Source organism: Hemitrygon akajei, chromosome 1 (assembly GCF_048418815.1).
Source record: "Hemitrygon akajei chromosome 1, sHemAka1.3, whole genome shotgun sequence".
Classification (NCBI taxonomy): domain Eukaryota; kingdom Metazoa; phylum Chordata; class Chondrichthyes; order Myliobatiformes; family Dasyatidae; genus Hemitrygon; species Hemitrygon akajei.
The window spans coordinates 191,662,625-191,685,767 of NC_133124.1; the positions used below are offsets into that span (position 1 = coordinate 191,662,625).

The 23,143-nt window shown below is 46.5% G+C and overlaps 1 protein-coding gene across 1 annotated transcript in view; it reads left to right on the forward strand.

Annotated features, from left to right (window-relative positions):
- Positions 1-1,428: 1,428 nt before the first annotated feature.
- Positions 1,429-23,143, forward strand: part of tacc1 (transforming, acidic coiled-coil containing protein 1) — a 214,003-nt gene continuing 192,288 nt past the window's right edge. Inside the window, exon 1 of the mRNA XM_073058043.1 lies at positions 1,429-1,871. Coding sequence (XP_072914144.1) covers positions 1,804-1,871 — 68 coding nt within the window. The 5' untranslated portion in view covers positions 1,429-1,803. The remainder of the gene's footprint in view (positions 1,872-23,143) is intronic.

Below are 23,143 nucleotides of genomic sequence, written 5' to 3' on the forward strand. Positions count from 1 at the left end.
ACCTGGTCTCTGAAAGTCAGTCTGTTGGTTTTACAGTGCTCTCGGCACTACTGACCAGGCTGAGTTACTGGTCAGGAAGCCTTTGGCTAGACTCAAGGACAGTGCAATCCCCTGCCATCAGATCCTTGAACTTTTGAACTCTCAGCTGATCTCGTTGTGTCTTCCTGTACTTCCCTCTCTCTGTAACTGTGACTCTACATCCTGCGTCCTGTTTTAGAACTGTCTGGTTGATACTCAAAAGTTTTTCATGGTATCTGAGAGCATGTGACAATAATGCACCAATCGCAATCTCCTTCTTAAGCCAATCACCGCAACTGGGGCACAGGCTGCCAGAAGCAGCTCGCCTGAATCCTCAGTCTTGGACCAAAGATCTTGGACCTCTGTTCATGCCCTGTGGTGTCTGCTTTCACCACATAACTTCATACACCATCGAGGCGAAGATCCTTCCTCTCCCAGGGGTGAGGTCTCTGCAGATCCTGTTGACATTTCTATAGTTCTGCGTTTTTACGGGATGGGGTTGCTATCCCCATACCCAACCCTCCTTTCACAGCTAGGCTTGGGACCGTCCAAATCCCAATGCTAAATTTGTCCCGACTGAGGCAAATAATGTTCTAAAGGGCACCCAGTGAAGGGGTTGATTGATGAAGACTGCCAGAATGGGAGATTTATTCAGTTTGGGAGAGGACGAAGGATCAGGGTGAACTTTTCATGATCTAACCAGAGTATGTTAACTTGGACCTTTCTCCTCATTTGTTCTGGATATTGTGACTAACTCTTAAAGTGTTAATGACCTCTGTTGACAATTTTTCAATGGAGCCATGAAGCCATACTGGAGAGAAACAGGCCCTCCAGCCCAACCTGTCCATACTGACCATCTAGCACCTATCTATACCAATATGCAACACTGGGTCCATAACCTTGTCTGCTTCGGCGATGCCAGTGATGGTGTGGCTACTTTGTTAGTGTGAGACTCTCTGCCTCCACTTCCCCTTCAGGCAAGCAAGTTCCAGATTCCAACCCCCCCCCCCCCCCCCCAGAAAAGGTCTTCCTTAGATCTCCTCTAAAAGTTTTACCCCCTTCCTGAATCTGTGCCCTCTAGTTTTGGACACTTTGGCCATCTTTCCTATCAGCTCTCCCCTCAGCCCCCTCTGCTCCCAGGAACACTAAACTCAGTCTGTCCAGTCTCCCTGCATGACTGAACTATTCCAGCCCAGGCAGACATGCTGGTGAGTCTCCTCTGCAGCCTCTCCAGTGCACAACGATGCTAGTCTTAATTAATCGGGCATTTCCCTCGCCTCCACGGCAGTTTTCAGCATGAGGCGACAGGCGAGGAGTGCGCAGTGCGGTCAGCCGAGACACAACTGTGGCGCAGAGGACGCTCGGGATCCCACGCAGAGGCACTCAGCGGCCTCAGGACAGGCTTCCCGACTCGCCCAGTAACGAGCTCGGACGCGGCTCATTTCCTTCTGGGACAGGCAGCCTGACAAGGAGGCGGAGCCGCCGCGAAACAAAACCACATCACTTTCTAAGTGGGCTGCGTCCAGGGGGAGGGGGAAACCCCCCCGGGGACAAGTGCCCCCTGCCTTCCTCCCACCTCAGCCGGACTCCCTAACAAGTGATTTTGGTTGCGGCTCCCCCGTGCTTTTCTGCCTGTCCAGCTGTGCGCGGCGTGGACTTGGAGGGACATGTGATTGGACAAGGATCTGGCAGGGCTTCAGCAGCCAACGCAGGAGGCTGCGGTGTCACTGCAGCGGTGCACGGAGCTGCCTCAATGTCACAGCGGCCACCGAGAAAAGTTTCAGAATGGGAGGGTCGCACTCTCAGAACCAGCAAAAGGGAGGAGCGAGACCCTTGAAGCAGAAGGCGAGCGCGTAAGTTCACCCAACGCCGTTGAACTAGGGTAGCGGTTCATCAGTTGCATTGCAGTCGGAGTGACACTATGTTTTATTGTTGTTTGATCGCGGGCACGGCTTTAATGTAGGCTGCACGGTGGAATCGCGCCTGGTTGTTATACTGTGGCATTTATTTTGAAAAGTTATGTGCGCCCGGTTAATTTTTAGAACGGGGAGAGCTGTGACTTGCATCGACTGGGAATCGCAGATCAATAATCGCTGGGCACTGCAGTTGATCAGTGGAAGCTGTTCCGCCGGGTTTCCATCAACTTTCTGTCTCCCTCTTGCTTCAAACATTGAAAAGCCCGAGGCGGTATTCTGGGTGCTGGTGCCCGCTGTTGACCCGGGTCCCGCTTGAAACCGGGGTGTTAAGTCAGTAGCTGCGCATTCGGAACCCGGGCCTGTTCATGAGTGATGTGAACTGGGTTTCAGACGCTGATACTGTCGTTGGTTGGTGCACTTTCTGATAGTCAGCTTGGTCCCTACTGTCTGGAGTTGGGCAATGATGATCGGCAGGGATTTCTTCACGGCCACTCCGTCAGGTTTTTGATTGCATTGGAGGAAGGTGGGCTTCGCAGGCTGAGCCGGCATTTAATTGCCCATCCCCAGATGTCCTTGAGAAGGTGGTGGTGACCTGCCTTCTTGAACCAGGCTCAGAAAATGCTGGGGGAACTGAGCAGGCCAGGCGGCATCTATGGAGGGATATAAACTGTCGACCTTTTGGGCTGAGACCCCAGGAACTGTTTATTCCTCTCCGTAGGTGCTGTCTAAATCAGTTCCAGCGTGTTGTGGACATGGCTCCAGATGTCCAGCAACTGCAGGATCTTATGCGCCTTCTTGAACCGCTGCAATCCTTGGGGTGGGGGTGCACCCACAAGACTGCAGGGGATGGTGATGGTTGGGGGATGGGGGCAGGTCTTCCAGGAATTTGACCCTGCTGTTATGAAGGAATGACCATATATTTCCAATTCAGGATGGTGTTAGGCTTGGAGGGTAACACCCTGGTCGCCATGCCCTTTCTCAGATTTGCCCCAATGCCTTGTGGAAGTATTAATAGCATAGTGAAGTTAACCCCAGCTATAGTGGAAAACCGATGCCTGCTTCTGTAATGTATTTTCATGAAGTATTCATTAACCCTCCCCCTTGGACGGAATGTTTCTGGCTTCCACTTCCTGTGAGAGTGACCGGTTGGTACCATGTACCCTGACGGAGGTGATGGTGTGAGAGCTACCACTCATTGCTTCCAGCCCAGTTCATTTTATTGGACCAGCCTGATTAGGAACTGTTGGGGCTGGTCAGCAACACCACGTTTGGCATTCAGAGGAGAGATCGGAGCCTCCTGCCCATTATCGTCCCACACACGTTGACCGTAGTGCTATTTTGGAAAATGAATGATTTCCACTATTTGGAAAATAGTGTTATTTTGGAAATGGAATAGGCTGACTTCTATGGAGGTCAGCCCCTGTATAGGCCTAGAATTTCCCTAAATATTTCATCAGACTACTTTGCCGTGATGCTCTTTGCACGCATGGCCCACTTTAAGAATCTAATTCTCCGCTGTCTCGTTTGATGAGGGGATGGTGTGGTATGCTGTGAGGACCACTGCAAACAGCCTGTGTATAGAGTTGCTTCGATTGAGCCGGATGATCGATAGGAAGCCCTGCCAATGGTGAAAGTTGAAACAGCACAAGGCAGAGGCAGGACGGAGCTCTGCAGCAAAATGCAGCGGTCACACCCAAGTATAAAAATACCTCATTTCACAGCAAGTATTTTGATGAAAGAATTCCTGCAGGCAGTCTGTGCAAGCGCAGACCATTGGTACATTTTACACATGGGTAACGATTTTGTCAGTGCAGAATTCACAGCGGCTGAAGTCAGAGATCGTACACAGTCTGGCTCAGTCACCTTCACACTGGGGTCTGCTTGGATTATTGACGGGCTGTGCGTACTTTGTAAGGTAAACCTGCATAGTGATAACATTGCAAAGCTGGCGATGTCTGTAAGACGGGATTGGACTCTCACTGACAGCACTGGGTTTAAGGAGGAGAGGACTTGCAATCAGGACTGAGGTTCTTGTTCAACCTTGTGATGGCAGATATTTGGTTAAACCCTTCCAAATGTGAGCCAGGGATAACTGGACCCTATGAATGACACTTTGAACAGTGGTTGGTGGGTTTTTGATTAGTAAGAGTGTCAAAGGAGATGGCAGGAGAATGGGGTTGAGAAGGATATGATATCAGCCAAGATGGAATGGTAAGCAGGCTCAATGGGCCAAATGGCCTATTTCTGCTCCTATGTCTTATGGTCTTCAAGCTTAAGACATTGCTTTTGGAGCTGGTGCTCCACAGGCACAAGGAAAGCCTTGTGTCAGGGTGAACCTTAACTCCCTGCTGGCTCCATGATCAGATCAAATGGTGGAAGAACGTAGCCTACCTGTGCAGGTAGGTTAGCTGGCCTCTTGATCAAACCCTTGTGTAGATGGGTAGCTAAAGAACCAAAGGGCATGTGGGAGAGGAGTTATTGCAAGTCTACAGGGGAGAAAGGGAATGGGACCTATGGGGTTGTTATCTGGGAGCTGGCATAATTCCAATGTGCTAATGAAGAGCCAAAATGGATGCAAACATATTATTGACATTCAAGGCACTCAGACCATAGCTCTCCATACTCCTCCTATCCAAATGTGGCTTAATTGTTGAAATTGAACCTGCATCCATGACATTTTGTTCCACACACTCACCATCCTCTGAGTGAAGTCCTCCTTCACATTCCCTTAAAACATTTCACTTTTAACCCTTAGCCTCTGATCTCTAGTTCTTGTGTCACCCAACCTCAGTGGAAAAAGCCTGCTTGCACTTATCCAATCCTTACCTCTCATAATTTTGTTTAACTCTATAAAACCTCTCTTTCTGCTACACTCTAGTCCTAGCTATTCTTCCTTCCACTATAACTTGGGTCCTCAAGTTCTTGCAATGTCTTTCAGACTCTATCTACCTGTGACGAATCTTTCAAGAATTTACAGATCTGTATTCCCAGATCCCTGTCTTCGACTGCTCTGCTTAATGTCCTGCTGCTCAGGTGTTGGTCCTTCAAAAATGCAACAGCTTGCACTTGTCTGCATTAAATTCCATCTGCCATTTTTCAGCCCCTTTTTCCAGCTGGGCCAGATCCTGCTGCAAGCTCTGATAGTCTTCCTCGAAGTTCACTACACCCCAATCTTGGTATCATCCACAAATTTGTTGATCCAGTCTACCACATTACCAGATTGTTGATATAGATAACCAGACAATAATGGACCCAGCACTGATGCTTGTGACAGCCTCTGATCACAGGCCTTCAGTCAGAGAGGCGGACATCTCCTACCACTCCCTGGCTTCATTGAGAAGCCAAAGTCCAAGCCAGTGTACTACCTTATCCTGAACTCCAAGTGACTGAAACTTCTAGTCCAACCTCCCACGTGGGACCTGGTCAAAGTCCTTATTAAAGTCCACGTAGACAACATCCTCCGTCTTGCTTTCATCAACTTTCCTGGTAACTTCCTTGAAAAAGATAGGTTAGACACAAGCTACCATGTTATCTAGCCCCAATCCCTCCATGTCAATCCAAATACTCATATATCCAGTCCGTTAGAACACCTTCCAATAACTTTCCCAATACTGACGTCAGGCTCACTGACCTATATATTATTATTAGAGCCTTCTTAAATAATGGAACAACAGTAGTTAATCACCTTTTATTATCTGGTTGGGTAAAAGCTCTCATTACCTATTAAATGCTACCAAAGGCATGCACCTCTGACAATTATGTCCAGCTCCCAGCCTTCACATGTGGCTTAGCTACTAAGCCCAGCGGAACCGTTTCTACTGACGGGAAGGGGCAAAGGCGGGTTGCTGGCACCTTAAAACCAGTCACTTTGGGCAGATGGGGCTCGTCATCCGAGGTTGGCAGCTCATGTAGGAGAAAGAAGACTCCATCTGCCTGTCATTTCCCTCTTCAACTAGATCCACTCATCGCCTGCCTCACCCCTTTCCTCTCATCCCTTTATACTGGTCATCTCCACACTTAGTGCTCAGTCCTGATTCTGGGACCTGACCTCTGTAGATCTAAAGAAGCCATTCAGTTGCATTGATTACCTGGTCTATTAACTGGAGATACAGGCCTAGTGGAGAAGACAGTGTGTCAAGCTTGAGAGAGGGATTGGGGGGGGGGGGGGGGGGGGGCAGGGTGCAACTGCTACCCCACATATTGAAGTTATAATAAGGTAGTTTGAAATGTTCCCTCCACTTTTGCTAATTACCATATAGATTAGAGTTGAGGAAAATGTATCACCCAGGGTGCTGGAGTCTGGACCCCACAGTCTGAAAGGACAGTGGAGGCACAAATCATTATCACAATAAACAGCACTTGGATGAGGATTTATGTCTGCTTGGCTATCTATTTAGGCTGACAAGGATGTGATAGGCCAAATGGACGTTGTGTGGCCTTGATTTCTATAATTTGTGCTTCTCCTATCCGACGGATCAGCTCTGCAGCAATGCACACTCACTTCCCTTCTCCCTCCCTGCCCCCCTCACCCACTCTCCCCCTTACCCCCTCACCCACTCTCCCCCCTTACCCCCCTCACCCACTCTCCCCCTTACCCCCCTCACCCACTCTCCCCTTACCCCTTTACCCCCTCACCCACTCTCTCCCCACTCCACCTCTCCCCCTCTTCCCTATCTACCCCCCTCTTCCCTATCTACCCCCTCTTCCCTATCTACCCCCTCTTCCCTATCTACCCCCTCTTCCCTATCTACCCCCTCTCTCCCTCTCTCCCTCTCTCCCTCTCTCCCTCTCTCCCTCTCTCCCTCTCTCCCTCTCTCCCTCTCTCCCTCTCTCCCTCTCTCCCTCTCTCCCTCTCTCCCTCTCTCCCTCTCTCCCTCTCTCCCTCTCTCCCTCTCTCCCTCTCTCCCTCTCTCATCACCGGGTGGGGATGATGAAGTTTAGATTTGTTCATTTTGTCAGTGGAAGGAAGTGAGTTTGAGGGATGTCTGGGTTTTGCCCACATAAGGAGGCAATACTGTGACTGTTTATCCACAGTGTGACTGAAGGCAGGCAGTCCTGTGGTCCAGAGCTGGAAAAGAGGTTAATGATTTTTCGCTCACCCCAGCGGAGGCTGTGACCTTCGCGGCAAAGTGAAGGCCTAGTCACATTGGGCAGCAGTGGAGAGAAGTCCCTCGGGCCACATTCCCTGCAGAGAGAACTATCTGCGACTGTGTTCAGATAAACATTCCTAACAAGTGGTTTATATGCGGGGTCAGAGGTTCATGAACAAATCAGTACGTCATCGGATGCCTGAAATTATTCAGCTTTCACATAGATGACACTGCTCACAGGAAGTTCTTATGGCAGGTACAGTTAGATCAGTTTTGTCCTGACCGGGACATATATCACAGCACGTTATATATGGGCACCTCTAGTGATAACCTACAAATGGCTGTTTCCACCTTAAAGGACTAACATCTCCAGGAGACAGTCAAAGGCAAAAAAGAATAAGGTCTCAGCTGATCTACCTCAGCACCATTTTGCTACACTATCCCTTTTCACTTCATTCCTTTATTACCCAGATGCCCAACAATCTCTCTTTTGAATGAACTCAGCCCTCTGAGGTGAACATTTCCAAAGGTTCACTCATAGAGTACTACAGCAGAGAAACAGTCCTTTTGGCTCAGCTGGTGTGTGTCCATCTGATCTCCTGCCTAGTCCCAGCTACCATAATACTTTGTGTCCCTCTCATCCACTTATCTATCCAAACTTCTGATATTTATGCTACAGTTGAACCTGCATCGACCATTTCTGCTGGCTCTTTCCACATTCAACCGCCCTCTGAGTGAAAAAGTTCCCCCTCAGATTCCCCTCACCTTTCACCCTAAACCTTTGACCTCGAGTTCCCATCTCAACAATCTGAGGGGGAAAAGCCTGCAAGCATTCCCCTAACTTATTCTGGATACCTGTAGGATCTCCCCTCATCCCCCTACAATAGTCAATCTTTCCCTATAACTTAGATTCTCAAGTTCTGGCAACATCCTCATGGAAAAAAGCTTCTAATTCTCTCAGTGCATAGAAACGTTAGTGGTGTGGATTGTGCAAAACTCTAGGCATGGGCACTGGGCAGTATTGCCTCTTTGTGTGCTGATAGATGGATGCAGGTCTATGGATATATCTTGTATTGCCCCAGGGATTCAACATAGGGATGTTGAAGGCACCTGTTTGCTTGTTAAGCAGTTAAAGAGTCCGGAAGGAATTGTTATAGGGCAGTAAGTGAACTAATCACGAAAGATTCATCCAATAGGGAATTAATTTTTCTTGAGAGAACCTTCTGGGCCATTTTAGCACAAGGATTATTTGAAGCAAATTGGTTGAACACATTTAAAAACAACATTAGATGAATCTATGAGGGAAAAGGGGATGCAAAGATTGAGAAGAGGGAGATGGAAAGGGAGGAGAGTTGAGTAATCGTGAACTCTGATGCGAAATGAAAAATTATGCATTTGTAGAGGGAAAAACAGAGTTAGTTTTTCAGGTCTAAGAATGTGATTAAAATAGCTTTACAACAGGGAGAGATGGATAAGACACAGGGAGTATCTCTGATAAGGTGATTCTACTCTTTTCTGTTACAGTATTTCAGATGAGGGGGCGGCTGTCTTCCAGTGCCGGGCTTCTGGTTCACTGCTGACTTTGGGGGCTGACTGTGTAGAATTTCCATGTTCTATCTGTGACTTGTATGTTGCCCTAATTGTTCTGGTTTCCTCCCACACCTCAAAGATGTGCAGGTTGGTGGATAAATTGCCCCTAATTTGTGTGTGAGTGGTAGAGTTTAGGAGGAATGGAAGAGAATATGTGAAGTTAAAATGGCATGAGTAAGCAGATAGTTGATGTCTGTGCAGACTCAGTGGGGCAGAAGTGCCTGCTTCTCTTTGTGACTTGATTTCCCTTGTTATCTGTAATCTGCTTTTGCCTTTGCATGGTTGCCCTGTTGACTAATTGGATAAGTGCCTACCTGGTTAGGTAAACCCTTCTGCCATTTGGAGGTTGGCAACAGAATGAACAAATGGTTGAAGACAGTGGACTATCACAGCCTGTAAGTGGTGGTTTGTCTCCACTGAGCTTGGCCAGAGGGGTTTTGGCCATGATGTTCTTCCTAGGAGGGGACGAGGAAGGCAACACTAATGTGTGCATACCAGGAGCCCAGACAAAGCTGAGCTACCTGAACACAATGCTGGGACAGCCTTGTACACTTCTCCACATATGTGATTATACAGGAAACTTAATTAACAAGATTTGATTGATATGTTTCTCCTATTCTGTCATTTCACGGAAGACCAGGTTTTGGTAAACACAGATTGGTTGCAGAATAAACCACATAATTATTCATAAGTGTGATTTAGTTAACAACAGATGTAGGGTTCAGATTCAACAATGGTGGCGTGCAAGAGCATTGCCATCAATGATCTGTGTCTTGGTGCAGTTACGTACAGCTGCATCCCTTCCCTTTGCTGTTGAACATTATCAGAAGTTCCGTTACCACACCAGCACAAACTGCATCCTATTTCACCAGTTATTAACCCTCTCCATTCCTGTCCCTACAACACAGGCTGAGAAGTGGGGGGTGGGGCGCTCTACCTTTGAAAAGGAAGGGTATTCCGAATCTTCTAACTCTCGAAGGGACGGTGTTGGCAAGGTGCTTTACATACGGCTCGGCACATTGCCCCACTGTGTCTCTCCACTCGCTGAGAGTTGCGCTTTTATCGTTAACCGTTATCGGCTCCTCTGAATGAAAGAATCGGAAACCCTGGAGACATTTGACATCCGTTAGGCGGGAAATTGGGTGTTGACAAGGGTAAGGCAGTGGATGTAGTCTATATGGACTTCAGCAAGGCCTTTGACAAAGATCCACATGGAAGGTTAGTTAAGAAGGTTCAGTCGTTAGGTATTAATGCTGGAGTAATAAAATGGATTCAACAGTGGCTAGATGGGAGATGCCAGAGAGTAGTGGTGGATAATTGTTTATCGGGATGGAGGCCGGTGACTAGCGGGGTGCCTCAGGGATCTGTTTTGGGCCCAATGTTGTTTGTAATATACATAAATGATCTGGATGATGGGGTGGTAAATTGGATTAGTAAGTATGCCGATGATACTAAGGTAGGAGGTGTTGTGGATAATGAGGTGGGTTTGCAAAGCTTGCAGGGAGATTTATGTCAGTTAGAAGAATGGGCTGAACGTTGGCAGATGGAGTTTAATGTTGAGAAGTGTGAGGTTCTACATTTTGGCAGGAATAATCCAAATAGAACATACAAGGTAAATGGTAGGGCATTGAGGAATGCAGTGGAACAGAGAGATCTAGGAATAACAGTGCATAGTTCCCTGAAGGTGGAGTCTCATGTAGATAGGGTGGTGAAGAAGGCTTTTGGAACGCTGGCCTTTATAAATCAGAGCATTGAGTACAGAAGTTGGGATGTAATGTTAAAATTGTACAAGGCATTGGTAAGGCCAAATTTGGAATATTGTGTACAGTTCTGGTCACCGAATTATAGGAAAGATATCAATAAATTAGAGAGAGTGCAGAGACAATTTACTAGGATGTTACCTGGGTTTCAGCACTTAAGTTACAGAGAAAGGTTGAACAAGTTAGGTCTCTATTCATTGGAGCGTAGAAGGTTGAGGGGGGATTTGATCGAGGTATTTAAAATTTTGAGAGTTGACGTGAATAAGCTGTTTCCATTGAGAGCAGGGGAGATTCAAACGAGAGGACATGATTTGAGAGTTAGGGGGCAAAAGTTTAAGGGAAACACGAGGGGGTATTTCTTTACTCAGAGAGTGATAGCTGTGTGGAATGAGCTTCCTGTAGAAGTAGTAGAGGCCAGTTCAGTTGTGTCATTTAAGGTAAAATTGGATAGGTATATGGACAGGAAAGGAGTGGAGGGTTATGGGCTGAGTGCGGGTAGGTGGGACTAGGTGAGATTAAGAGTTCGGCACGGACTAGGAGGGCCGAGATGGCCTGTTTCCGTGCTGTGATTGTTATATGGTTATATAAAAAGGTGGACAAAATCAAAAAGGGTGAAGGTGTTGTATTTGAATATGCTCAATATACGGAATAAGGTAGATGAACTTGCAGCACAGTTACAGGTTGGCAGGTATGATGTTGTGGGCATCACAGAATCATGGCTGAAGAAGATTATAGCTGGGAGCTTAATGTGAAAGGATACGCATTGTGTCGATAGGACAGGCAAGAAGGCCAAGAGGGAGGTGTTGCTCTGTGGTAAAAATGAAATCAAGTCATTAGGAAGGGGTGACATAGGGTCAGAAGGTGTTGATTCTTTGTGGATAGAGCTAAGGAACTCCAGGGGTAAATAGACCCTGATGGGAGTTGTATACAGACCCCCAAACAGTAGTAAGGGATGTGGTCTGCAAATTATAACAGGAGATAGAAAATACGTGCCAAATGGGCAAAATTACAGTATGCAGATACAGGGATTTCAATATGCAGATAGATTGGGAAAATCAGGTTGATGATGTACTTCAGGAGGGAGAATTTCTGGAGAGCCTATGAGCAGCTCCTCTTGAGCCCACTAGGGGATCGGCTATTCTGGATTGGGGCTGTGCAATGGACCAGACTTGCTTGGAGACCTGAAGGTGAAGGGGGAAGGAACTCCGAACATGAAGGAAACCTTGGGGGGCAAGTGATCATAATATGATCCAGTTCACCCTGCAATTTGAGGAGGATTCAGATTCAGTTTATTGTCATTTAGAAACCACAAATGCAATGCAGTTAAAAAATGAGACAACGTTCCCCCAGAATGATATCACAAAAGCATATGACAAAACAGACTACACCAGAAAATCCACGTAATGTTTGGCAATCCCTAATCCAGAGTCCAGAGAGGCTGCTGCGTATTAATATTGCACTACCATCTAGTGCGTTCCCCAGAAAGAAGCTCCAAATCCACCAGACAAAACAAGACCAAAAACTAAAACTACAAGACCTGCACAAAACCACATAATTACAACTTATAGTTACAACAGTGCAAACAATAGCATAATTGATAAAAAAACAGACTATGGGCACAGTAAAAATAGTCCAAGATGTTAAAGGACTGTAAGTTCAAAAGACATCACCACAGTTTCCACAAGTCCCCAGGGTCCCGACGGACTCGCCATCCCACACTGGCGGCAGAAGGGAATACCCCCGCTATGGACTTCCACGGCGCCGCCCGACTCAGCCTCGCAGACGCAACACACAATGGAAGCTCCGTCGAAACCAGCCTAAAAGTTAGGAGAAGCTAAAGTCAGATGTGTCAGTATTACAATGGAATAAAGGGAATTACAGAGCCACGAGAGGAGTTGGCCAGAAATGACTGGAAAAGAACACTGGAATTGCTTTCACTAAGTGCCTTAAACAGCACAAGAGCTGGAGGTCACTTCTTTGTGAGATAGTCAGCTAGTTGTTTCTTTGTAGTTTACTGTAGTATGCGATGAATTTTCTATGCTTGGACAAACTCTTTGGTGCTGCTTATATCTAGATGAAGCCTCTTCTCTGTAACTGACTTGGTGGATTTGATGACATCAACCAAAGAGTACAGTAGTCCGTGACACAAGTTCTTTGTAGACTGTTCTTCTTTGGGTTACCATGGACAAGTTCAGAACAGCGTGTGGCCAGATAAACAGAATTGTCAATACCTTCAGACATTGCAAGGGTTTCTTCCGCCAGCTACTTTGTACAACAATTTGGATCCTTTTTGATTGCCAGCAAAGAGGTGAAGATCTTCCCTCTTGTCCTATCAGTATAATAAAATGTCCCCCTTGAGTAAATCCATCAGGAAGATTTCCAAGTGAGGCATCAATAAAGCCAACAAGCCTCAGTGATGTTTTTCCTGTCCAACCTGAGATGCTGACTTTAGCTGAGGGATAACTATTGAGGCAAATCAGAGGCGAATCACAGACTCTGTGAGCTTCCCCATGTGAAGTCATCTACATGACAGGCCAGTACTCCAATCACATGATATCCCGAATCTTGCCAGTAAAAGAACAGCTGGATCCACTTGTGACATCTTCCACCTGTTTTCATCATTATTTCCTTGACCTTTTTATACCAGTAGAGTGATGCATCTGCTAGACCATACACACACCTTCTGAGTTTCCACAGTGTTCCTTCACCTCTGGCTTCAGGCAGGGATTGAATGTAAATGTCGCAGGACAGCGCCATTTCCCGTAAGAATGCAGATCTTGTGTCTATGAAATGGGGTTGCCAGTGCTTTTGACATATCACTTAGAGAGATTGTCGAAGAGACTCTGATGTACGTGTTGGTGAGTCTTTTTGGAGTTCCTTAAAACCTCTAGCCACCAGGTGTGCTTTTGCTATAATTCTTGTTGGGGATTCTTTCAGGGTGCACACCCATCTTGTGGACACTTTTTTTGGCCAGTGCCTCTGGCTGCCTCAAACTTAAGATTATTTCTCCAACTTCCAATTTCATCCCGGTTTGCAGATTCAAACGGTACCTCTTCAGTTACTAGGACATCTTCACCTTGACATTTCTCAGATGGTTCAGCCCGATCTATACTTGGTTCAACATGAAGTCTGTCTACACGTGATATGTCGACTGACCCTGCGGTGCCAGTGACCGTGACTGGTTCTAGGTAATTCAAGTTCTACCAACTTTTGTTTCTCTCAGTGGCTTTGCCTGCACATCCTAAGACTTCAGCTATGTACGGGATACCAGCGTCTTGACTGAAACTTCCATGTTGTCCTTGCACTTGTGATAATTTCCGTTTGGGCAAGTTTTTGAGACCCCAGCTGCGCTCTCTGTGCTAATGTTGAGCAACTCCATATGGGTCCTTAGCTGCACTCTCCTCATCCCAGTCCGTGCTCTGTGACTGTGTACCAAGCAAGGGCTTTTCATTTTTTTGTGTCATTCTCCATGGAGTTCTGATCATCTTCAGTTTGTGCTTTACCTAATCTGGAATGATGCACTCTCACATATGCACCTCCAGGTCTCACAGATACCACAGTTCCACCCTGACCAATGACAGCTCCAGGACCTTCCCATTCTGTACGGTCTGCTCGTTGGTAATACACTTTGTCCCCAGTGTCGTATTTATCATTTGTAGGATGTACCTGTGCCCTCAGTGCTCTGCGAAATCTCTCCTGAACACCGTTTCAGTGAATGGTTCCTTGATGCACGCAGTGCTGAAATAGGTTTCCCAACGCATTCACTCCTTGTAGTGCCCTCCAGAGCAGGTGGTTTGTCAACCAGAACAGAGGAAGAACAGAGATTCTGGTCAAACACCAACTGATACGGGCTTTAGCCATGTACATTGTGCATGGTATCCTTCATCATATGGACCCAGTCCAGGGCTGTTTTCCAATGGCAACCATTGCTTTTCTTTACCTTCAGCATTATTTCAGTAAGTGTTTGATTGTGTCACTCCAGAAGTCCATTATTCCAAAGGATTATATGCCCCTGTTGTTTTTGTTTCATTGTTAAAGTTCTCTGACATATCTCATTACTAAATTCACCATTGTATCACTGTATTCCAAGGTGGGCCAGGAATGGATGAAGTTTTTTTACTATCTCTGAGGGTCTCTTTGTACTTGCAGTGCTGCCAGCACTGAAACGTGTGAACTCAGTGATGTGGAGGTACCACCCTCCTTGCTCCAGTTCATGCTGGTCTACGGCTACTCTTTCTTTGTATTCAGATGCAAGTGGCAGACCAACTGCAGGCTTGGGTTTGGGCTTTCCAAACTCTTGTCATGTCTCACAGCTGTCAATTATCTTCTTTTAGAATGGAAAATAATCTGCGTCTTTGTTTCCTGAACTCTTGAGCGGTTTCTGAAGTCTTATCAATTGAAGTGTGTCCATACGGCTTGCAAAGTTTGAGCAATACTTTGCATTTCTCATCTAAGGTCATGTTTTGTGTTGACAGTTAGTACTTCATTCTGACATTGGTTCTCAGTAATGTCTTGATCTTGAATGGTCACTCAGTAATGTCTTGATCTTGAATGGTCACATCAGTGATGTCCAGATCTGGTGAGCTCAAGAGACACTGGTTATAGACACATTGTTGCTTGCTCATTCTCCATATCCAGTACTGTCCCTGCTCTCTTTAGGGAAATTTTACTCAGGAGTAATGAAATGTTCACTGATACCACCTCTGTTTTGATGTAACATTTTGTCTGCCTTACTTTTACGGTAATATTCACTCTTTTGGTGGAATGTACAATCTTTCCATCTCCAAATTTGAATGCATTGTTACTCGGTGTATCTGTGTTCACCAGTTTCTGCAATTCATTCTGGTTTTGTCTACTCACATAGCTTTTAAGCCGTTAATCTCTCCACACTGTGTGTGTGCATGCTGATCCTAGAGATTCTATCGACAAAATCTCTGCCTCAGATGTCTCTGCATTAGTAAGTGATTATTTGCAAACAACGTGATATGGCACTCTTCTACATCTTCAGATTTGTTATTTTCTTCAATTAGCCTAACTTGCTCAGTTCTGGGTGGACAGTTTCTTCCCAGTTGTAAATACTTTGACATTCTGCACATTTCGATCTCTTGCCATACTTGTTTATTGGATTTGTGCCAGGTAATGGTACCCTGGTCTGGTCCCTCTGGGATCTATGGCTGCTATACTCTTGTTTCTGCTCAGTGAAGTGTACCGTTCCTGACTCAAACTAATTCCGACTGTTGTCCTAGCAGCCTTTGTATCCAAAAATCCTCTTCAGTGGTGATTTCATAGACGTAAATGTAAGTTCTGTGCATGCAGTTAACGCTAGCTGTCTGTCCTTCATGTCTAGACACACAGTATTGAACAGTTTAAAAGCCAATGCTGTGTCAGGAAGTTCCATTTTGTGTTTATGCATGCGACTGTACTTTGTTCAAAAAATCAATAATATAATCAGCCATATTTTTAGAACTGCCTGTAAATTTTGTCAAAGTCTGAATATGCCTCATAAATCTGATCCTTTTCTTCCTTCAAAAAAAAAGAGTCGAGTGTGTTTATTGGCGTATTCATACCATCATCTTTGTTCAAGTCTTCCACCAAATTCGCATCGTGGTCTCTCTCGCTCTGTCCGAAAGCGGCAATGCAACAGCCAAGGCTTGTTCCATCTTCTCCAGTTCCGTAACACGGGTCCATATTCCAATCTTATTTTTCCAGCTTTCGTAAGGCTTGCTCTCGTCAAATGCCGGCGGGATCCTATAATTGGAAACGATCCTCTGCCACCACTGTTCACACCCAAATGCCAAGGACACGTTTCTCTTTTGCTTGAATGACTTTACTTTCTACGTCTCAGTACAGTACCTGAGGGCCACCGCCTTTACATCCCATAATTCCTCCTTCTCCTGCGTGCACGAGCATAACGGGGAGAGTGCGCATGCATACTAAATACTTACATAGTCTAAATGAACAGAACTCAACAGTATGGGTCTGTGCTCCTTGGAGTTTAGAAGAATGGGGAATGGTCTTATTCAAACATGTAAGGTCCTACGGAGGCTTGATGGGGAAACATTGAGATGCTCTCCTCATGAGAAAGTCACAAACAAAGGGATGCCACTACAAGATAAAGCTGGTGTGTCTCTCACAGTGCGGTGAATCTCTGGAATTCACTGCACCCCAGGGTGGTGGAGGCTGGATTGATAGATTTAGGGTGGGAGACAAATATTTGACTGATTGAGGGTGACGGGAACTGGCACAGACGGCAGTTTGAAGCTGGTGTAGATCAATCATGGTACGTTAAATGGGGCAGGATTGAGGAGCCAAGTGTCCTCCCCTGCTCCAGCTTTCCTGTTAGATGGGGCAGGATTGAGGAGCCAAGTGTCCTCCCCTGCTCCAGCTTTCCTGTCTTCTTGTGTTATCTACTGAGCATTTTGAGCAATGCTTTTCCCGTGATCCCGTAGCCCTGTGTCTTATCTATCTGACAACTATTTGTTGCAAAAGAGTGTTTTTGCACAGATCCTCTTAGCTCAAGGTTCCCCAGAACAACGCGTTACTTCAGACTTGGCATTTTGACAAGGAGGTGGGGAACAGTCTGTATCCCTTAACCTTTGAGGGGTCCCCATCTTGCCTCAACCGGGGGACGAGGGAAGGGGATGACTGTAGATGTGGTGAGCCGAGGGCCGGTGATTGTCTCTCTGACTTTCTCAGGCACGGCTCTCTGTCTGGGCACGACACCAGGGATCCTGCTCGGGGTGGCTGAGACTTCTCCTCTCTCGTTGCAGGGTCAGGTCCGGTCTGGTGGGACAGGGCGCCAGTCATCGGCGAGCCACCTCCCTCGGCCCGCGTCCCTCCCCGCTCGGCCGCGCAATTCTGGAGCGCCCCTGCGCCATCGTGGCCTGCTGCTCGGTCGCTGCTGAGAGCCGCTCCCTCAGGTACAGCCATGAGCTCACTCAGCTGCCCCTCACCGTCCCAGCTGGTGTCCCAGAACATCTCACAGTCGGTTCAACTCATTGTGGATGCACAATGACCACGGTGTCCACTACTGGGTGTGCAGGGTTGTACTGAGCGTCCAGACTCTGCTACAGATGGTACGTGGGGAGGGTGGTGAGATAGGTTGTGACGTTGTGTGTAGCTCCAGTGCCTTACACAGGAGCTCCGTGTCTTCCTGAGGAAAGGATCTTAGTGCCATCTCGAATGTCCATTCTCCAGAAGAGCCCAAGGAAACAAGAGTGGCTACTTGGGTCCTCATTCTGCCCTGATTCAGAATAGTTGATCTACCTTCTCCTCAAAAGGCAGGATCTCCTGGAGGCCACCCATCTCAATTCGCCTTCCGTTCCCAATCTTTGAAGTCTACCTATGCCCTCCTGTACTACCAGTCTGGATTTCCTTTCTACTGCTGTTGTGTCTGTTACGTACCCCGTAACTGGGTGTCTTACCAGCAAAGATAGAAGTATCCGTTGGAGGCTGGTACTATTTTCAAAACAGTGTTTATTAGTAAAATATACAAATCAATATCAACAATGCAAATATACAGATAATACATGTTAGCAATACTAAACCTAAAAGTGTAGGTATAATAATAATCAATAATAAACAAGCTCTATCGTTGTCTAGGGGATAATGAATTGTCATGGGAAGGTATAAAGTTCAGTTCAGTTCATACAGGCTGAGGTAGTTGTTGGTCGATGTGTTGTAATTGTTGGAGAGAGAGAGAGAGAGAGCGATCAAACAGTGACAGCTATTGTCTTGCAAACCTTCCTTTACGATCTTGATCCGTCGATGTATTGTTGTGGCCATTCACGTATGACCCCTCTGTCCTTTAGCTAGACCGTTCTTCCGTGGTGGACTCGTCACCCAGGCAAGGGTGGACACACACACAAGCCCCCACCGGCCTTGCTATAAACACCGTGAGTGAAATTGACCGATCCTTCGTTCGGTCCCCGATGCCCCACACTTTCTCGTGGGTTTCTGATGCTCACTAGTGTGTCTCCTGGTGCGTCTGAGGGGTGTCACCCCAGACCTCACTTTTATCCCCACTCATGGGGTCTCAGGTGTCAATCAGGTTTGAATGACTTAACCCATCAAACCAGCCCACTCTGGCTGTCCACTGAGGAATTTAATGAGCAGGATGGTACCACGTAAACAGCCCTCTCCGCAGCCATAAGTCTTTCGGGAGTCATAACATGGTGGATAAACGTAACTCTCTCTCAGGCTGTTATCAGTAACAGATGTCCTGGCATGTTTTCTTTTGTCTCTCTTACTCTCTCGTTAGCAGCGTCGAAATAGTACCTGTTTGCGATTCTCCAAAAGGGGGGGGGGGCATGGGCAACTCTGCACCCTTCTGCCCATCAGAGTTGTTCATCCTTTGTAACATGTCTCTGTCCTCGTTATTATAATTACCGAGATAATTGTCTTCAGGAAGTTTTCCACACAGCTCTGTCCTCTCCTGGAGGTCTGGTATTGTTAAAGGCAGCAATGGGAAACTACTGAGGATATCACATTTAAAATACTATTTTGATTCTTGCACACCTAACCTTCATGGGTACTTCCCCTCTCCTTACCTTCTTTTTCTCGGTCTTTCTTTGCCATCCTGATGAGGGGGTCTTGGCCCGAAACAGCAACTGTTTATTCCTCTCCATAGATACCTGCTGAATCAATACCTATTTGTATTGTACCAGGAGACATTGCATGTCCTTGTGCACGGAAGAATTGCTGCTCAATACCCATTGGTGAAATTGGATTCTTCATTTCCTCACTTGCAGCCCAAGTAACTTTGGGTTGCAAACAACATCTCCTCCACGATCTCCATCAGCACAGGTGCACCCGTGCTCTGCTCACTTTATACTGATGACAACTCCGTGCCATAGTTCAGTTTGCTGAAAACATCACTCTCGTTGGCTGAATCAAAGGCACTGGTAAGTCAGCATGTAGGAGGGAGTTTAAGAATCTGGCTGAGTGGCGACACACAGCAACCTCTCGTTTAATATCAGCAAAACCAAGGAGCTAGTTATTGACTTCAGGAGGAGGAAACTGGGGGCCCATGGGCAACTTCTCATCGGGGGATCAGAGCTGGAGAGGGTCAGCAACTTTAAGTTCCTTGGTGTTGTTATTTTCAGAGGATCTGTCCTGGGGTCAGTACTTAAATGAAATTACGAAGAAAGCACAGCAGCACCTCTTCTTCCTTAGAAGTTTGCATAGATTTGCCATGACATCTAGAACTTTGACAAACTTCTCTGGATGTGTAGCGTAGAGTATATCAACTGGTTGCTTTACACTCTTGCATGGAAACAAGAATACCTTTGAATGGAATAACAGATAAGGTAGTGTACCCAGCCCAGACCATTATGGGTAAAGCCTCCCCATCATTAAGCACGTCCACACGGAGTGATGTTGCTGGAAAGCAGCTTCCATCATCAAGGACCCCACCACCTAGGCCGAGCTCTCTTCTCGCTGATGGCATCAGGAGCCTCAGGACCTACCTCACCAAATTCAGGAGCTGTTGTTACCCTTTAACCATCAGGCTCTTGAACCATTAGGTGTAACTTCACTCAACATCTCTTGCCCATCACTGAATTATTCCCACAACCGAGGGACTCACTTCCAAAGGCTATTTAGCTCATGTTCTTGATATTTATTGCTTATTTGTTGATTACTTTTGTATCTGCACAGTTTGTTGTCTTGCACGTTGGTTGTTTGTCCGTCCATTTGGGTGTGGTCCTTCACTGATTCTATTGTGTTTCTTGGATTTACTGAGTACGTCTGCAAGAAAACAAATCTCAAGGTTGGATTTGGTGACATATATATACTTTAAAAATAAATTTACTTTGAGCTCTTGAGTTGCTCTAGCATTTTGTGTTTGTTGCCCTGAGTTAGTAGAGATGTAGTCAGGGGTCTGTGTGGTCTTTTACGTTCTGAGATGACTGGGCTAAGGTTAATTTGGTCAGCTTGTTATCGGTGTTGGTTAATGATTGTCACAGGTCCTAATGAAGGGACTTGGCCTGAGACATTGGCTGTTTGTTCCTCTCTGGTTGCTGTCTGACCTGCTGAGTTCCTCCAGCATTTTGTGTGTGCTGCCCTCGATTTCCAGCATCTGCAGGAGCTCTTGTGTTTGTTGTCACGTGTATCCAGATCCAGTGCGGAGCTTGTCTTGCGTACTGTTTATAGAGGTCAAATCATTGCACAGTGTATCAGGTAAAACCATAACAATGCAGAAACTACTGAAAAGCTACATGCGGGTAAATGATAAAGAACAAGATGAGGCAGATTTTGAGGCCAAGAGTCTACCTTATTGTGCAAGAAGTCTGTTCAGAACTCTGGTAAGGTGGGATAGAAGCTGTCCTTCAGCCTGGTGCTAGATGTTTTTAAGCTTTTTAACCTTTTGCCTGCTGGGAGAGGGGAGAAGTCTGGGGTGAGTGGGTTCTTTATACTTGTGTTAGCTTGCCTCCAAAGGACTGGAATTTTGGAATCTTAGCCATCTCAGGAAAAAAGGCTGTTCATCCCGCCATGTCTCTGCTGACCGTGAAGTACCTGTGATACTAATCTCATTAACAGACACATGTTTCATATTGTTCTGTGCCTTGGTATTTCAAGGGCTTGTCTAACAGTGATTAAATATTGTGGAAGCCTCTGCCTCTACCACTCTTTCAGGCAGGGTCTTCCAGATTCCAACTACAGGATGAAAAGATTCTTCTTCAGATCCCCTCTAAACATCTCACTCCTCACCGTAAACCTCCGATAATAGACTCTGCTACCCTGGGGAAAGTTTCCTATGATCTACCCTATCCATACTCTTCAGAGTTTTGTGGTTTCTTACGGTTGTTATCGCCAGAGGGCGGGTAGTAGGGATGAGATCCCACTACTTATTAAATGCTCCCAATGGTGTGTGTCTCAATTGGCTTCTGACAACCAGGTCTAGGTCCTGGTCTTCCTGTGTGGCTTAGCTACTAAGTCAGGTGGAATTGTTTCTACTGACAGGAGAAGGGCAAAGGCTGGTTACTGACGCCTTAAAACCAGGCGCTGTGAGCAGATGGAGCTCGTCAGCCATGGTTAGCAGCTTATGTAGGAGAAGAGAACTCTGATCTCAAAGCTTCACTGCTCTGTGGCTCTACCCTCGCATGGGGAAGGCTTTGGGGGTAAATCCCAAGGAATTCGAGTCCCTAAGGCAGTCCTGTGTTGTTCAATGCCGACTGGCAAATCCTGCAACACCGTCGGTGCTGTTCCTTTGGATTGATCGGCTGTGTGGAACGGGCGAGCCTGGTGCATGGGCGACATCTTACTCTCTGTATCGTACCGCCCTGGCTTGTGAACTTTCTTGTGCACGGGTAGATAGCTAGGACACAGCATCCATGGTCGACCCTGACCAACAGAGGAGGCCTCTCAGAATTCTGTACACTCCTGTCAGGCCGTCCATCCACCTTGTCTGAGGCAGGGAAAACGGACGCACTCAGTCCAGTCCTGGCGGCCGAAATGCTCATTATCAGGCAGCTCCTGATGGATCCCCTCCGCCCTCTCTCCTGTGTGGTGCACATACTATTCCAACTAGTCTAACCAAACTTTGATAAAGCTGTGCCATGCAACCCTGTGCTTATTTTTTTGTGCCCTAGCTAGTGAAGGCAAGCATCCCATAGGCCTTCCCCATGAACTTCAGGAATCCTTGTATAGCAAGGTCCTTTTCTCCCCAGGCCCCTATCGTGGTTCGTGTCCTGTTGTTCGACCCCCCCCTCCCCCCAAGAGCATCACCACACTCCTTAAGGGCAAAATTCTTTCTACCATTGCTCTGCCCAATATACCAGGTCTGTGGCCTGAGACTATCCTCAACTCCCCTAGTGTTCATGTCATCTGCAAACTTACTAACTATTATCTTGTCATATAAACTTGTTAATATATGTAACAAGGACCAGGAGACCCAGCACGATCCCTGTGGTACACGTCTGGTCACGAGCTGCCTATCACAAGAGCTTTTCTTTTGAAAACAAGGGCTTTTCTCTTTGTAGAAAATGAGGACAAGAAGCAACTTGATAAGAGGCATAGATAGAGTGGACAGCCTGCACCTTTTCCCCAGGGCAACAATGCCTAATATCAAAGGATGTTCTTATAAGATGGTTGGAGAAAGGTTTAGGGGAGATATCAGAAGCAGGTTTTCTACACAGTGTGATAAGTGTCTGGAATGCATTGCTGGAGACGATGGGAGCGGATGTTACGTTAGTGACATTTAAGACACTTCGGAACATTGATGAAATAAAATGGATGGTTATAAGCTGTATAAGAGGTAAGGGATGGATTGGTTGTGCATTAGGATAAACGATTGCCACAACATTGAAGGACTGAAGGGCTTGAACTGGTTTAAACTGTTTTATGTTTTATGTTCAATATCTCATTAGGCTCTCCCACCAGACCAATTCAGGGTCCAATCTGTCAATATGTCTCGGATCCCATGGGCTCTTGTATTTTGGACCAGTCTTCCATGATGGGTCCTTGTCAAAGGCCCTACTGAAGGTCATGTTGACTGCATCAACCACACTGTCCTCATCAGTAATTTAGTTACCACTTCAGAAAACCCAATTAAGTTAGTTGAGATCTCCTGCTAATAAATCTGTGCTGACTGTCCCCGATCAATCTCTACCTTTCCAGGTGTAAATTAATCCTGTCCCTTAGAACTTTTCCAATAAATTCTCTACCGCTGAGGTTAGACTGACTGGTCTATAATTACTTGGCTTATCCCTGCTGACCTTGAATGAAGAAGCTGTGTTGTCTGCCAGGGTGGCCAGGTTTACAGCAAGAT